At 42.0% G+C, this 16199-nt stretch overlaps 1 protein-coding gene across 1 annotated transcript in view; it reads left to right on the top strand.

Moving 5' to 3' along the window:
* The first annotated feature begins 718 nt into the window (after window positions 1-718).
* The window catches only part of LOC120568593, a 34739-nt gene continuing 19258 nt past the window's right edge, over window positions 719-16199 (top strand). The window contains exons 1-40 of the mRNA XM_039816203.1: window positions 719-965; window positions 1119-1169; window positions 1340-1506; window positions 1631-1701; window positions 1948-2113; window positions 2345-2482; window positions 2746-2926; window positions 3026-3168; window positions 3674-3777; window positions 4292-4457; window positions 4696-4899; window positions 5021-5173; window positions 5521-5665; window positions 6483-6641; window positions 6832-6950; window positions 7038-7250; window positions 7868-8026; window positions 8245-8429; window positions 8513-8695; window positions 9031-9122; window positions 9516-9685; window positions 9814-9967; window positions 10051-10127; window positions 10218-10398; window positions 10502-10657; window positions 10826-10959; window positions 11185-11343; window positions 11520-11703; window positions 11815-12026; window positions 12196-12384; window positions 13199-13341; window positions 13472-13631; window positions 13740-13823; window positions 14131-14268; window positions 14461-14577; window positions 14658-14750; window positions 14906-15126; window positions 15286-15479; window positions 15596-15850; window positions 15940-16169. Of these exons, the coding sequence (XP_039672137.1) occupies window positions 902-965; window positions 1119-1169; window positions 1340-1506; window positions 1631-1701; window positions 1948-2113; window positions 2345-2482; window positions 2746-2926; window positions 3026-3168; window positions 3674-3777; window positions 4292-4457; window positions 4696-4899; window positions 5021-5173; window positions 5521-5665; window positions 6483-6641; window positions 6832-6950; window positions 7038-7250; window positions 7868-8026; window positions 8245-8429; window positions 8513-8695; window positions 9031-9122; window positions 9516-9685; window positions 9814-9967; window positions 10051-10127; window positions 10218-10398; window positions 10502-10657; window positions 10826-10959; window positions 11185-11343; window positions 11520-11703; window positions 11815-12026; window positions 12196-12384; window positions 13199-13341; window positions 13472-13631; window positions 13740-13823; window positions 14131-14268; window positions 14461-14577; window positions 14658-14750; window positions 14906-15126; window positions 15286-15479; window positions 15596-15850; window positions 15940-16169 (6114 nt within the window). The 5' untranslated portion in view covers window positions 719-901. The remainder of the gene's footprint in view (window positions 966-1118; window positions 1170-1339; window positions 1507-1630; window positions 1702-1947; window positions 2114-2344; window positions 2483-2745; window positions 2927-3025; window positions 3169-3673; window positions 3778-4291; window positions 4458-4695; window positions 4900-5020; window positions 5174-5520; window positions 5666-6482; window positions 6642-6831; window positions 6951-7037; window positions 7251-7867; window positions 8027-8244; window positions 8430-8512; window positions 8696-9030; window positions 9123-9515; window positions 9686-9813; window positions 9968-10050; window positions 10128-10217; window positions 10399-10501; window positions 10658-10825; window positions 10960-11184; window positions 11344-11519; window positions 11704-11814; window positions 12027-12195; window positions 12385-13198; window positions 13342-13471; window positions 13632-13739; window positions 13824-14130; window positions 14269-14460; window positions 14578-14657; window positions 14751-14905; window positions 15127-15285; window positions 15480-15595; window positions 15851-15939; window positions 16170-16199) is intronic.

Raw genomic sequence — 16199 nt, 5'->3', positions numbered from 1 at the left:
TATTTGAGACCAGAGTTATTAAACCACAGAATTGCCTTTTATGTCAATTTTATCTAATTGTTATTATTATTATCATGAGGGACAGTTGCAACACCATGTGTGGACAGTTGCATATGGGGACAATGCAACTGCCCCTCCCCCCAAAAGCCATCTTAAAACTAGTGATGCTAGCCTAACACATTAGCTTTAACACATGGTACTTAAGTCTGTTAAGAGCTAAGAAACTGCACATTCAAACTATATAACGATAAAGATCAATACTTAAACAGTTTAGACAGTATGACAAAAAATCTGGTCGTAATAAAAGTTACTTTTTCACCTTGAATTTCAGTTCTCCCATAAGGAACATGTGGCTGTTAACTTCCAGATAGATGGAGGGGCCTACTGAGCATGTGCATTAGGAGTTTCATGACTCTAGCTCATTCCTGATTGGAGAAATCAGCAATGTTGCAACTGCCACACGTTGTAACCGTCCCCACTCTCCCCCATACTTATTATTACATGTTTGGTTTTGTAGTACTGTTATTTTGTCCTAGGCTATCACTGCAGATAACTAGGCTATCAGATGGGATATTATACTACCCGTCTGCCAGCTTTCAAACTGTTTAACTTTCCTGCAATAAACTGAATTTTCCCTCTCTATGTGGCTCATGTCTTATGTCTGTCCAAGTTAATGGGAAAACATAAGAAAACCAAATTCTTTTGTGAGGCCCAGTGATGTGTCAAGTGATTGGCTCAGTGAGTGTTTGTAGCTCCAACTTGGAAGGCATTTCCTGATTGGTCGCTGTGGAAGCCCACGTACAAGCGTGGCCTTTCAGTGGCTGTGAACAGTGCTTGGTTTTCATCTCGCTTACATGTGGAGGCTTGGAGGCAGCCAGACCTGCAGTGACTTAGGGTTGCTATGGCTATGTCCTTGTTACTTCCCAACTGTCTGCATGTTACACTAATTTTTCTCCTGCTACATGGTGAGTTTTATGGCTTTTGTTCTATAATGTATTTATTTTTGGTGTGTATTTTAATTTACCATTGAATTCAGAGTTGACATGCCTTTGTGTGTTCAGTATAGAGGTTTGGCAGGCATTGATTGAGAATTTGTTTTGACCTGATTTTCTATGCAGTAGGTAATTGCTTTCAGACGGAACCAAAACTCTGTGATTCAAGTTGTGCTGGTGAGAATCTAGTTTGTTGCTTATATCAAATATGATGCATGCTCACTGAATAGATTAGTTACATAATAAGATTTCTTTCATGCAAGACATTATGTTATTTGAACTTCAAGATTTGCTATAGTAAAACACTTATTTTCTTTTAATCTTGTGGTTATTAATCATGTCTATAGGGCGTTCTACCCCTGACTTGTTCTATCAGAGAGGGGTGAGGTATACCTACAGGTATAGCACGACAATTACCACAACCCTTCATGGCTCCAATGCTGGCAGGAATGGACTGGCTTTGGACTGTGTGGTTGATATCGATGTGGTTTCAAAGTGTCACCTTATGATGCAGGTCAGCTTTGATAAAGTGTTTGTGAAAAAAAAAAGTTTTTGCAGTACTTTATTTATATATATATATATATATATATATATATACTGCAAAAAGTCAATGATTTATGCACATGCTTGTCCAACAGATTAGGAATCCACAGATAAAGCGACTTTCCCCTCAGAAGGAGCACTCTGTTCAGCGTTTAAAGAGCTTGAGGTAATACTCTGTAGATTTTATAGAATAGTATGTGGTTTCTATAAAAGATAGTGAATGAATTAATGTTATTTTGCATACATGCATGTGGTTCTGTCTGTTCTCTGGCCTTTAGCATTTAAAGTGTAAGTCCAGATCATTTTGGAATGCTACAACTGTTTTTCCTATGAATGTGATACTCTGTTCAGATGCTCCACTTGTCTGTGTTCTTGGGTCTCTTGGGGCTCATCTGGTGTTTTTATTTCCCAGGGACTCACTGGAGAGAACGCGCCTCAAGTTCTCCCTCCAGGGGGGAAAGGTCACAGCCCTCTGTCTCCAGGAGGGGGAGCAGGTGTGGGCCCTCAACATTAAAAGGGCTCTACTGAGCATGCTCCAGACCTCCCGCGTGGGATCAAAACAGGAATTAGAAAAGGAGGTGAGGGCTATGTTCTGTTTGACACACGCCAAATTTGCAAGATGTGTACACACAGCAGTTCTTCAGATTTTTTTATGTAGATTTCGAAATAAAACGAACATACTTCTTCTAGTCTGACAAATATCACGTCTACTCCAGCTTCAAACAATAACCGTCATTACCATCATCTTGCAATAATATAGTGCATTCACATGGTGATTATCTGACTTTTCTTTAACACCTCTTTCTCAGACCGATGTGTATGGGACGTGCACCAGCAGGTATGAGAGGAGAGGACCTGTTCTGCTGAAGAGCAGGGATCTGATGCAATGCCAACAGTCCAGGCTGGCAAACTTCTGGCCCCATTCAGTATCTTTAACTGAAGATACAGTGAGTTTCCCTCTCTTCTGTCTTTGTTAAAAACATGGCTACCAATGTGGACACTGAAACCAACTGTTTGTGTTTTGTTTTTTTTTGGGGGGGGGGGTTAGCAACTTGAGGGGAGTTTACATTCTACTGTCACTTTTCTGCACCACTGAATAGGAGAATGTCCTTTTTAGCCCACTACTATCAATACGACATCAGACATTTGGTTCAACAGCATTTATTCACACTTTTATGATCAGAGGTTTGTTTTCTTGTGTTTTTGCTAGTCAGTGCAGTCAGAGTTGCACTGTGTTCAGAGGCATGGGTTGCATGGAGTGATGGAAGAGGTCAACTGTACCGAAGCCATTTCCATGGCAACATGGTCCACGACTGCAGGGCTGGTGAAGACCCAAACAGTGTCCACCCTGCTTCTGCTCAGAGCCCAGCCAGGGACCCCTTCAGGAGCAGGTCAGGAGTGATACTTTTGCAGTTGTGCTTAGTATTAGTATTATACTAACACTGTTTTACAGACATGCTTGATGCCTGTTCTCCTTAATGTTCATGCAGATTCCTTGGGTCCTGGTGTGCTAACTGACCTGCAATTTGAGGACGAGGGGGCTGCAAGGCCCGAAAAAGCCAGAGCGTCAACACTTCAGCAAGCCAGTCAAACTGTCAGGATTTTATGTAGCCTCACCTCAGACCCACAACTGGTAGGACTCAACAGGTTCCAGTCAGCTTTTGACTGTATATACACACTTATTGTATGTTTCAGTTTACCTGCCGTACACTTATATGCTGCAGTCCTTTTCATCAAATCAATATTAATCACTTTTAAATAGCCCGTACCCTGCCAGACCACTGTTGGCTTGTTTGTGTTTGCATTTGCGAGTTGGCTTCCCCTGAAGATTTGTTGTGTATCATTTTAATGCCCACCATACACAGGAGGCCAGTCAAGCCTAATCTGGCAACCTTCATCATAGTCTGTTTACATGGGAGGTGTTTCAAAGAGGCCGTCAGACCCAGAGCCACTCCACGATATAATTACTGTATGGGGGATCAGGTGATTGATGGGATGAAAAAGTGTGTTCACAGTTCTGCAGTAGGGGATTGGTTCTGCTTGAGCAGGAATAGTTTTGAAAAAACTGGAGAGTAAATTTTCTTAATTTTATGAAGCCTATAACGTAAGTCCATATTTGTCTTTGGTTTTGCTCCTAGGCATCACAAGAGTTCCTTCAACTGGCTTTCCAGCTGAGAGATCTGACTCTCTCTCAACTCAAGACACTTTGGCAGGAAGCATCTTTCAAGTGCCGTAATGACTGGTCAGTATTTCCTCAGTGTTTTATAATGGAGTACCTTAGTAATTTAGTTCTTCATTAATTTCTCCCCATGTCGGATATTTGGACATTTCCAAACTTGTCCTAGTTAATATAATATCTTGTGCTACTAGTAAATTGGATTAAAGCTGAATGCAAGGGTCCTTAGTCCTAAGTATTGTCTATCACAGAATATAGCAATTAGCAAATATACCTTTATCATAGTGGACATTTTGACTTGTCAGTCAAAGGTGTAACTGATAACATAGTTAACAATAGCCTCGTTTCAGTTAGGTGTGGCATTCCCTCATCTTGTGGATTATTGTTTATTGCATGACTCACTGGCACATAACCACTCTCATGTCTGTGTGCTGAATATGAAGCTACAGCTAGCAGTTGGTTAGCCTAGCATAAATACTGGAAACAGGATAACAGCAGCCATTTTTATAACACCACGTATGACACAGGTTGCATACATTGAGCAGAGGTTCATACTGATGTTGAATAACTGGTTGGACAGGCAGCCATTGTTGGATGCATTACCAGCCTGTGGATCTGAAAACTGCATCATACTACTGACTGACCTAATGAGGAACAAAGAGCTGGAGGAGGAGCAGGCTTACGCTTTTCTCACCACCATAGCCCTCATCCCTCATCCATCGCCACAGATCATCGACTCCATCAATGTAGGAACCTCTACGTGACATAAATGTGACCTAAACCTCTGATCAATACTACTTTCTGTATTCACTCCTGAGATATATTAGTCATATTGATGTAAGAGATATATAGAAATGTGTAAGATTATTAGCTTCTGCATCTATCCGTGCAAGTAAACATCCTCATAATTTCTTATAGCTCTTGGGAAAGAAATATTAAGGCCTAGAGGCTCTGCACATACTGTATCTTTGCTGTCTGTATTAGGCCTTACTGGAGGTCCAAGAGGTGCGGTCCAAGGCGCTGTTAGCTGGATCATCTCTGGTCTATCAACTGTGCCAAAGGTCTCAAGCCTCCTGTAGTGAACTTCCGCAGGTACAGACCTTTATACAGACGCTTAAGGAAACCCTGAAGGAGGGCTGCGAGGGAGAACAACCCACCCGAGTGAAGGTGCTTTCAGATGCACACAAGGTGCATTTCCCATCATGAAACCTGAAACATGAACATGAAACCTGGTGATTTGATGTAACTGTCTAAAGCATGACTGTTTTGAAACTAATGCATAATAGGCACAAATCTTGTCATCAACCAGCTTATTTATGCACTGAAATCGGTGGGAAACACCGGTCTGTCTGCTCCGGTCTTCATTCCTCTGCTAAACCACTTCATGCTCGGCCACTCAACTACACTGGAGCTGAGACTTGCTGCCATCCAAGCATTCAGACGCTTTCCCTGCTCAGCTGATGTGAGTTGATTCTGAAACTAATATATCATTCATTTGCAACAATAACATCAGGAAATGTCTTTTGCACATTCTTTCACATATTGTTGTGTTGAATATGTGAGGTAAAAAGCTTAGCCTGAGGGAACTCTACATAACTCAAAATAGGACACTGGTCCCGTACCTATATAGTAATTAATTATAAGCCAACATTCACTTTTAAGAGAAGATTTAGTCACTCAAATGTAAATATAATAAGGCTTCATATCACAAAGGCTAACTTTCTAATTGATTCATGATGAGTTGGGGTGTAGGTGAAGAGGCGATCGGCAGGCTAACATCAGTGACTGACAGCAGTTTCCTTCCTCCAGAGATCTGTGCTGTTGCAGCTGTACCGCTTCTCCCAGGAGGATCCTGAGGTCAGAATCGCTGCATACCAGCAGCTCATGCACTGCCCCGATCAGGATATGTTTGAAGTGGTGAAGACGACGCTGAGGAACGAGACCTCCAGCCAAGGTCTGATTGAAACCTCTGTGGTTTGTAGAGGGGATGCTCGTAGCAGCTTCTCCCAGTGAAAATGAGTCCTCTCCTGTTAATGATCATAGCTCTGCTCTGCTTTCATTGTCAAACATTGTTTATTGCAGCCACTTTTACTTGTATTTTCTTGATCTGTGAGTAGTGGTGTTGTACCACTAGACTTAAAGGTCCCACATCATGCTCATTTTTAGGTTCATACTTGTATTTTGGGTTTCTACTAGAACATATTTACATGCTTTCATTTAAAAAAAAAAAAAAAACACATTATTTTTTCTCATATTGTCTTAATATACAGTACCTGTATTCACCCTCTGTCTAAAATGCTGAGTTTTAGTGCCTGTCTTTTTAAGCTTCCCTCCCAAAAAAGCCAAGTCTGCTCTGATTGGTATTGATGCTCTTTGCATCTCTGTACCATCATTGAAGCCGGGGTATGACTGTAACGGCCCTTTCTACATATTTATAGTATTTCCATACGGAAGTGCTGACAACTCATTTAAAGGCACTGTTTTTGAATATGGCTGTCTGCATTTCTCTGTAGATTGAGCTTTTTATACTGTCACAGTATTTATATAGCACATGGACATGCTTTTTAATCTCACGTTTTTACAATATGGGGCCTTTGTAATTGGCTTTTATAATTTATAAGTATCAAATTTCTGTATCTATTTAAAGCATTTGCTACAGTGAATCACAACATTATATTACGTAAACTGCAGAAATATGCTTTTCCCTAAAGAACAATTGTATGGCTAAAAAAATTATATTTGTCAAAGCCCTTTCTCTTCTGCTTCTCTAGTGGGCTCATATGTGTGGAGTCACCTGACTAATGTCCTAAGGAGTGAGGACCCCATGAAGCAGGCCCTAATCGAGTCACTGCCTGACAACATTATCAGCAGAGACTTTGAAGCTGAGTTTTTGAAATTCTCCTCCTATTCAGACTACACAGTTTCATCAGGTAATAATGGCTTCACTTCAGCTTCAAATTGTCTGAATTTTCCATGACTGGAAAACTAACTCTATCATGCATATGCACACCAAGTTGAGATAAACTGAATCATTTGTAATACTTGAATAGGAGGTGGTGGTGCATTTAAAGGTGTCGCTTGTGCCCACAGCTCTGTTTTGTTTCTGCTCCTTTGTCTCAGGCATGGGAATTACAAATGTGGAAACATCTTTGGTTTTCTCTCCCAAATCATTTCTACCAAGATCTGCCACTGCCAACCTGAAGCTTTATTTTCATGGCCGAGTCCACAACCTTCTGGAAGTGAGTTTGATATCCATTGGATTGCTAAAAATATATTAAAGTCTTTTTTAACTGTGTTAAATGCATGCATTTTGTTTCCCAATTAAGGTGGACCTTCACGTCGAAAATGCTGAACCACTTTTGAAGAACGTTTTCGGTCACCAGACCCACGACTCTGATGAAGAGTCTATGGCTCGAAGTCGAAAGTCGCAGTCCAAAGAGGCTAGGAGGACAAGAAGAAAAACAGACAATGGCCATAGTGCAGAAAAAGAAATGTGTTTATCCAGTACAAACAGTTATCTGAACCAAGCCAGGGCCATGGTGAGGTCACTGTGATTGTTGTAAGATGTCATCTCTCTTTTGTACGAGGTGGGGAGGTTTTTGCCGCAGACTAGTAGCCATTTACATTGCATTTTAGATTTCAGACTTGTTGTGGTCAATACTGTTATTTTGACAGTGCATTTGTAAAATACTGATATAGTTAAAGTAAATGCCTAGATTAGGGCTGCAACTAACGATTTTATTTATTTTTTGTCTGATAGACAGCCCCAAACCCAAAGATATTCCATTTACAAGAATTGAAAGACAAGAAAAAGCAGAAAATTCTCACATTTGAGAAGCCGGAATCATCAATATTTGGCATTTTTGCTTGAAAAATTACTTAATCGATTAATCAATCAGCAAAACAATTGGCGATTCATTTTCTGCAGATCAACTAATTGATTCATTGACTAATCGCTTCAGCTCTAACCTTAATAACCAGCATTTCAAGCAACAAAGAGTAAATAGAGCAACAACAAAAAAGACTCTGACAAGAAAAGTAATAAGACAGTTGTTAAGATAAAATACAAGATTTACAATCCAAGGAAGATTATTACGTGAATTAAATGAGTGTGCTAATCAGTCTGCAACATGTATTTGTGCTTTGTCTTTTCCAGTTGTTTGGGAGGTGGAGAACCGAGGAGAATAGGCCCAAGTGTTGGGTCGGCGTGAAGGTGTTTGGCAATGAGCTCAGCTTGTTCACATGTAAAGATCTCTACAATCAAATTGAGCAGCTGTCGCTGAGCGTGGCAGGACTAACCGTCAAACTGCTTAAGGTACGCTGGAGGTAGATTGTTCTCACAGTTGCTATGTCTCGTCTCTGTCTATTAACACCCCCCCCTTTTCATTTTCACACACACACACACACACACACACACACACACACACACACACACACACACACACACACACACACACACACACACACACACACACACACACACACACTGCTGTCTTCTCTCTCAATCTGCCTTCCTTCCTCTTTGTCCTCCAGGGTCATGAGGTTCAGCTGGACCATAGGGCCGTGCTGATGACAGACGAGCTGGTTTTACCGTCTCTGTCTGGTTTGCCCTTCAAACTGGGCATCAACATGACCTCCCTCCTGTCGCTGCGTCTGAAGGGCAACGTCAACTACAGGGATACTTCTCTCTTCTCCTTGACTGGATACATCAAACCCAAGTACGTCCATATAACCAAAAGTAACAGGAGCTACAGCTCTGACCTGTGGTTTCAAAGTCTAACTGCTGTTTCTCTATTCTCAGTGCCTACGTGGGGCTGTCTGCCAGGATGGGGGTTGATGGTGCTTTGGGTCAGGCTGCAGTGGAGTGGGTCTCTGAGCTGACAAGCTCTACCAGTCTGGATGGCAGTGTTCAGCTGCAGGAGGGGCGGGATGTCAGGGTCACACTTAACACACCGGAGGACGTCATGGACGTCATCTCTCTCAAGTAAGTGAGGGCATATATTGCAAGGATTAAGAGAGGGTTCACATGTGTTATGTGGGCCAAAAACGGGAGAAGGTTGGACAGAAGTGCATGTTTTAGCCTCTCAGATCATGTTGGCTTATCAACTGCATTAACATTCAACATGAATTATCATGTACAGGACTTAAATTAGTTTGCCTCTTGAAAAGTCCTCCAGTGTGTCTGTTCATATATGTTTACAGGTTGCACTATCTTGGAATGACAAGTATAGCGATAATAAAGTGTAACTGAATTCAACAACAACAACAAAAGGTTTGAATGATGGTTTCCTTAAGAGTGTGTTTTTTTGTGTTCACCAGCTCCAGAGTGTTTCAGCTCAGTGGAGACCACAGAGAGGAGATAAAGGGGCCAAAGAGTCGAGTCCAGAAAACCACCTGCACACCAAAGACATGTAAGTCCTTAAACTCTCTGTATGGCATTATACATGACACACAGAAGTTGTTGGAAAGTTTGTTGCAAATTGAGATCTGATTGAATTTTTTTTAAAATACCATACACATTGCCATTTTACTTTTTTAGTTATACTGACACACTTATTCCTGTAAGTGTGTGTGTATTTGCATGTATGTGTGTAAGTGTAATGGCAGGATTTTAAATATGTGATTATGATCAATTTAATTCCATTTTGTTCTCTTTTCTGGCATAAAACCATGTAATCATGCATCAGAACATTTATCTCATACAGTGTCAGCTGTAATCTTTTGATTGATCGGCTGACTTCCTGTGATGGTCACAATGTAATAGTTAGATTCTTTACCAAACACTGATCTCTGCTTCCTCACAGGGTCCAAGATGGTAGGCTGGCAGCTGTGCTCCAATGCCTCTTACCCATTAGCTTCCACAGGTGTTTCCCTTCCCGCTCCAGGACCTGTCCAACTCTCCCTTAGGCTGCTGAAGCTGGACAGAGGCCTCCATTACTACCTGCTGGAGGCTGCCTACTCACTGCTCCCTCAGGTGCAAAGAAATACGAAGATCTACGGATGAGTTTAATCTTTGAGATGATTTTCTCTGTGTATGTCCCTGTGGGAGATCTCTTTATTTAGTCCCACAGTGGCTAACAACTGTCCCAACTTATGTTCCAGAGAGGCACCTGGCTCCCCAGAGAGGCCTCCATTCACCTTCTCCTGGCCACACCTCAGTCCTCCATCCCGAGAGACATGTCTGTGGACTTAACATTCAACCCTCACAGACTGCTGCTAAGGATCACCCACCCTCTGAAAACCATCCACATACAAGGTTGGTCATAGAGAAGCCCCATAACAAACACAACATCCCAACTTCTGTAAGGGTTTAATCCTGAAAATGTGTTGTTTTCTCAGGGCAGCTTGAACAAGAGAGGAACATAAAATCAGGAAAGCTGGAGCTGTTGATTGATGGTGTTCATTATTATATCATGGTAAGTGTTAAAATATTCTGTAACGTGATTTCTTCTGTAGGATATATTTACTCTTAAGATTTTCCAGTCATGAAAGTTTGGAATTTTTAGGGTTTGGTCGACATTCAGACCCTCCTGTCAGAGCAGAGAACGCGGTATCACCTTGAAGCCAAAATGGCCGCTAATGGACATCCCATGATCCTCTCTGCTAATGTTACTCGTGGACTGGGTAGGAAGACAAGCTTCTCTGCCACAGTGAAGAATGTGTTCAGAGAAACTGCATCACTGTCAGGTATCCAACAAACATAACCAAAAGATATGCGTTTATTATCTTTGAAAGCATGAGTTTTATATTGAAAAAGTAATTTTGCTGTATTCATCATTACCGACATCAGTGGCCCTGGAGCGCAGACAGGATGGCAGAAGTAGGCAGTACTCTGTGGAGGCGGAGCTTCTGTTACCCAGTGTGGTCGGCACCAGGGTGCTGGGACTGATGGAGCAGAAGGGCTCACTGTGGAGCTCCGCACTCAGGCTCAAATATGGTCTGGGAGGTGAGCGAATGGAAAAATATTACAGTGTGTTGCCTATCTTGCCATTAGGATCCGCCAATACGCTTGAAGAAATGGAGCAGTTTTGCAGCGTCTCACTTTCAGGAAGAATATGTAGTTAACAAATATTTCCACAACATCAGTTCATCCTGACCTTTGACCCCTATACAGGTGATGCCCGGTATCTGCGTCAGGAGTGCTACACGTCTCAGAGACTAAGGAGTGAGAGGGACTCAAACCTTACATACATCATTAGAGCAGATCACGAATTCTCCTGCTCCAACACAGCTCCTATCAACCACAAGGTACCTGGATATAATGAACCCCACTGTGTGTTTATGTCACACAAGCTGTTAATATGAATCTTAATGTAATACTTATTGAGTGATAAGTGAGAGTGAGTGGTTCTTCCATGCATGCGTATGCTGCTGATTTCCAGCTTCTCAGACTGATTAATTCCTAGTTGGGTGAAACAGGTAACTGAACAGCAGAGGTTCTTTCCGTGGTTTCTCTTTTCTGTGCCTCCACAGATCCACCTCAGGCATGAGGAAAGCCCCAGCCACATTAAATCAGCCCTGGATATGAGCTACGGCAAACACTGGGATGAGATCAACAACAAACGCACACTTCTTCTGAGCCAGTCCTTCAAAAACCAATCCACACAAAATCACACCAGCTACACACTGGAGGTAAACAGACCTCTGTGATGCCTCCAAAAGCTTTTTTATTCCAATCATCACACATATAAATTTATAAATGCACTGCCCTCTGTGAAGTAATCCTTGGATGGACATTTTCTTAGCATTTAATGCATATTTTCTCTCTCCGAAATACAATAAAATATTCCCCTATCATGTTATTCCAGTTCAGTCTCCAGGTGCCAGAGAAGAATTTAAATTACAGGACTCAGCTTCTGCACTCCCACCTGAGACAGCTCGGGTCGGAGAGCAGCACTCACCTCAAAGTCAATTACAACAACTTGATGCCGCTGGTGGCTGGATTACACTGGAAAAGCCCTCCCAAAGACACCCCGCAGAAAAAATGGGAAGGTAAAATGGCTATAATTAATCATATGAATTTTTAAGTTTTTAAGTTATTATTGGAGTCTATACCAGCAGTGAGGCACTGGTCAGCATCATGTCTCGCTTACTATCGTCCAGGCACATTTAACATGGACACGCCGTGGCTGTATATCTACACTGCCCACAAACTGAGCCAGCACCAGCACCACACGCTCCAGCTCACCTCAGAGCTGACAGCCAGCAAGTGGCTGACCATCCCTAACCTCATGCTGGAGGGTTTCTACAGGGACAGAGGCAGAGAGAGGGAGACCCGTCTGGAGCTCTACACATCAGCTGCCACCTACATCCAAGTAAGGAGAGGAGAGGCTGCTCCAGCTGAACAGTCAAAGTGTCAGTGTTTTTTAGTATTTGACTCAGAAAGAAAAAAAAGTCATAATGAGAATTTTATTTGTTAGCACCAACTAGGAAAACTGTACTGCAAAATCTGCATTGCCTTTTGCCCCTCCAACTCCTCCTCAGGCAGGTGGTTGGGTCATGGTGGGGAAGCGAAGTGTGAAGGCGTCTGGCTCATTGAGCTCGTTTTGGACTTCACCTTTGAGAGGAAACGTCTCTCTGGAGACTTTTAAGTTCAGCCACACCCTGCAGATGGCCTCCACCTATGGCAAGCACAACGTCAGCCTCGCTGCCGCCCTGAACACTGTGGATAAGGTGGGTGGCGACACTGGGCCACGTCTGTGGAATGGGTGTTAAATATCATTTTTCATGTATTTATTTATTTATAAGGACATAAACGCACATTCATTAACATTTCTGTAAAAGTACCAGTGTTAACCAGCTGGCTAATTTTCAACTGTAGTCCTTTGGCCAGATGTTATGAGAACCATCAGGAGTGGAAGTAACAAATATTAATTGAGAAAAATGAAGGAGATGAAAATGCATGTGAATTGAAAAATAGAGTGCTACATTATCAAGTGATTTGATTTATTTAAAGCTGATGTGATTGAAAAAAGTCATAATATAATGAAAACAGAGCCACATTTCATACTTTTCCCCATCTTACATTCATCATTCATCACACAACACAGAATTGCCGGGAAGTGGCCTCAAGTGGCCTCAAGGGAGCAAGTAACATAAAGTAATTAACAAATTAACAAGTCGCAATTGAGGGTTAAAATCTTTTTTTTCCTCCAGATTTTAACGAATCTTGGTATGTTGGTTCAGGTGTTTTTGCTAGATGTCCACTGTGTGGAGTGGGTGTGGTTTTTGATTGACATTTTGGGCTGAAGTAACAAAAAAATGCTTTCTGTAAACTATACATTCAATGCATGTAAGATGAGGAAAATTCTGAAGCATGGCCCTGTTTTCACTATATCATGATACATCAAAACATTTTATCACTCTATTTTTCAATTCACATGCATTTTCATCACCTCCATTTTTATCAATAATTGTTGTTACTTTCACCCCTCATAGTTAAATCCTTTTAGGCATAATATAATAACTATCTACTAACTTCTTTAAGAATTTGAAAAAGAAGCAAGCGATACTGAAGATGACTTTCTCAAAGCCGAAGAGTCCATCCACAGAACTGGAGTTTGAGGGAGTAGTAGAGGAGCTGAGGAAGGACAAGAAGATGTATCAGAAAACAGCAATGATCCAGCTCAGGTCTGTGTCTCAATCTGATTTATTTGGAATGAATCTGTTGATGTTATTTTAGGTTTTTTGTGATTTTATTATGATAAAACAATGGCAGCGAGAACACTGCTGACTTTAATAGCGACGCCATATCGCACAGACAGCCCTTCCAGGCCTTTCCTCAGGCTCTCCTCCTGCGGGAGACTTTCACCATCGACCTCCTCAAAGGCCTCTACATCCTGGAGTCGAAAGCTGGTTTCCATGGCAACAGAGAGGTCATCCACACCCTCACCTTCTGCTACCGACCACCAAGCCCTTTTGTAAGTTTAGCCCATGTTGATTTATTAACTCAACACATGAAAGTTAGGGAGTATTTAATCACTTTATTGAGAGATTTCTCTTTTTTTGTGGCTCTCCTTGATATTTAGGTTTGTTCTGCACTCATCCATCCTTTCAGCTCTGACACTATTCCTTCAGACTCGGAAATCTGTGTGACCATAACCAGCAACCAGGTAAACGTGTAAATTACAAACTGAATTACAGAAAAATATGTACAAAATCATACATAAAACATGCAATTTCATGAGAATTTAATGTACAGTCAGAGCCATTAAAATGTTGGATTTTAATATTTAATTCTCAGGTAAGTGTGACCTAACTTCAGTGAAATACTTGTTGATGTTGATCTCAAAACGTGGCCAATGCATTTAAATGCAAATTCATCTAAATTATATACTGTAGGTGGAAAATCTATGGAAATATTGGCAACATTTGTGTATTAAATAATATATGTTTTAAATATGGCACCCTCCTTCTCAGACCCAGAAAGACATACAAGGGAGATTACAGGTCGGGAGCAAGGAGAGACTGACTTTCTTTGGACAAGTTCAGTTGAACCCTTTGCACTCAAGTCACCAAGCGATTAAAGTTAGAGCCAACTTCACCCATCAGCTCCAGGTAAATTGACCTCTCTACTCAGGAAAACAACTTTTTACTGATAAACAGTTGGCAAGTGCTGATTTGTATGATGTATGGTGATTGCAGTGAGAATTGTAACAAGTGATGTAAGTCCACCTCCAACAGCGTACAGTATAGTTTACAGTAGAAAAGGCCAAACTTGTGACCAGTTCACTGTGATTACTGTTACAGCTGCAGCTCCCCTCCTCCGCTATAGTGGAGGGAAATGTATTTTGGAACCCCAAAAACAACAGTGACTTTGATTATCAGGCCAGAGGGAAAGTGAGAATAGAGCGACAGGAGTGCCAAGTGAGTAAATCCAACTCAGCATTTTAATTATTGTTTAATCGGCAGCGTGTTGTGATGAATTTGTTGGTGTTTTTTTTTAGCTTTCTGTACAGCTCAATGGAACGTCAGGAAGAGTTGGTCTTTATTCCTCTCTCAGCCATCCTTTCAAATCAAAGATTCCCAAAACATTAGAGGTGGGCCGCTTTTGTGTTTAGACAAATTATTTCATTCTGTGGTCCCAAAATAGTCAAATAAAAAAAAAAGTCTTGATTTGATTTTATAAAAAAACAAAAATGGTCTGCTTTTACCATCTGAGCTATCTTCTCATTATGTTGTTTTTCCTGTTAAGGTAAATGCCACTGCAGACATGTTTGCAGTGGCTGGTACAGGAAGTAGCTCAGTACATGTGAGGGCTGATGGAAAAGACAGGGTGAAGCTGGATGCCCAGATGTCCCACTCCTTCCTGAGGGGAGACACGGCCGTTGGACTGAGGTTGAATGTATCCCAGAGCCTGCTGCCTTCTGCCACTGACCTGCATGTAAACCTGGCTGCCAACATGTCCTCAGACAGGTGTGTGCATCCACCTGTATTTTATCACACTGTCTAAATTTATCATTTTGTCTTTATCAGATATACAGTGATGATCATATATGTAATAAACAATGCTGAATGTCTCTTGGACTCATGGACTTTTGAACTCATTGCATCACTGTTCCCTGTCTCCTGCAGCGTGTCTCTACATGGCTCCTATACACAGGGGCATGAGGCTCTGCTGGCTCAGGTCAAAGGGTCGCTAAAAGACACCCGGGGTCTCCAGCTGGCTGTGTCCGGGGACCTGAGGCACTCCATGGCTAACTTCGCTATTTTGCCTCCAGTCCTGGGGTTGGAAGGGGTGCTGGGACGGTCTGACACCCTCATTGAAGGTGGGGGTTTATTTGATACAATTACTAATTTAATATTACATGAAAGCGTTTAGTTTGGACATTATCTTTACTTGAAAAACATCCTGAGGAATAATTTTTACTTCATATAATTGTAGGACAGCTGAGAGTTAGAGTGATGGAGACCTTGTACAGTGCGGAGCTGAGGCATCAGGAGGATCCCGGAGATTCTACAGACGGTGAAGATAAAGAGGGCATGATGGGAAAGAAATTCCATGTGGCCCATGATTGGCTGTGTGTTTGGTTAGGGGCGGAGAATTTGTGTGTGAATGTGAGCCGCCGACTGGGGGGTCAAAGGACGGGCGAGGTCTACACCAGACTGTCTCACTCCTTCCACCTGTTCAATGCCACAGGTAAATCATTACTTCATACATAACATATTTTACATTTTAAACATTATGATCTCTCCTGGTGTCTCAGTCTCTTTGTCTTCTGAATACAGGTGTACCTGCCAGCAGTAATGCCCAGGTGAGGTGGGCCCAGGATGGTGGTCGACTGTCAGTCCTTGCAGAGCTTCAGGCTGGACCTGAACATCTAAAAGCTGAGTTTAATGGAGGCAAGACAGACCAGCTTACCCCACGATGGGAGTACTTCTCCAGGCTGCAGCATCAAGTCAAAGCCCTGCTGAAAAGAGGTGTATCAAGCTCTATACAAGCCAAAGCACATTACCAGGTGCAGGACTATTTTCTATTTTTCTAACCC

This window comes from Perca fluviatilis, chromosome 11, assembly GCF_010015445.1.
Source record: "Perca fluviatilis chromosome 11, GENO_Pfluv_1.0, whole genome shotgun sequence".
Lineage (NCBI taxonomy): Eukaryota > Metazoa > Chordata > Actinopteri > Perciformes > Percidae > Perca > Perca fluviatilis.
Note: the sequence above shows the minus strand (reverse complement) of the source record. Positions and strands in the feature narration are given on the sequence as shown.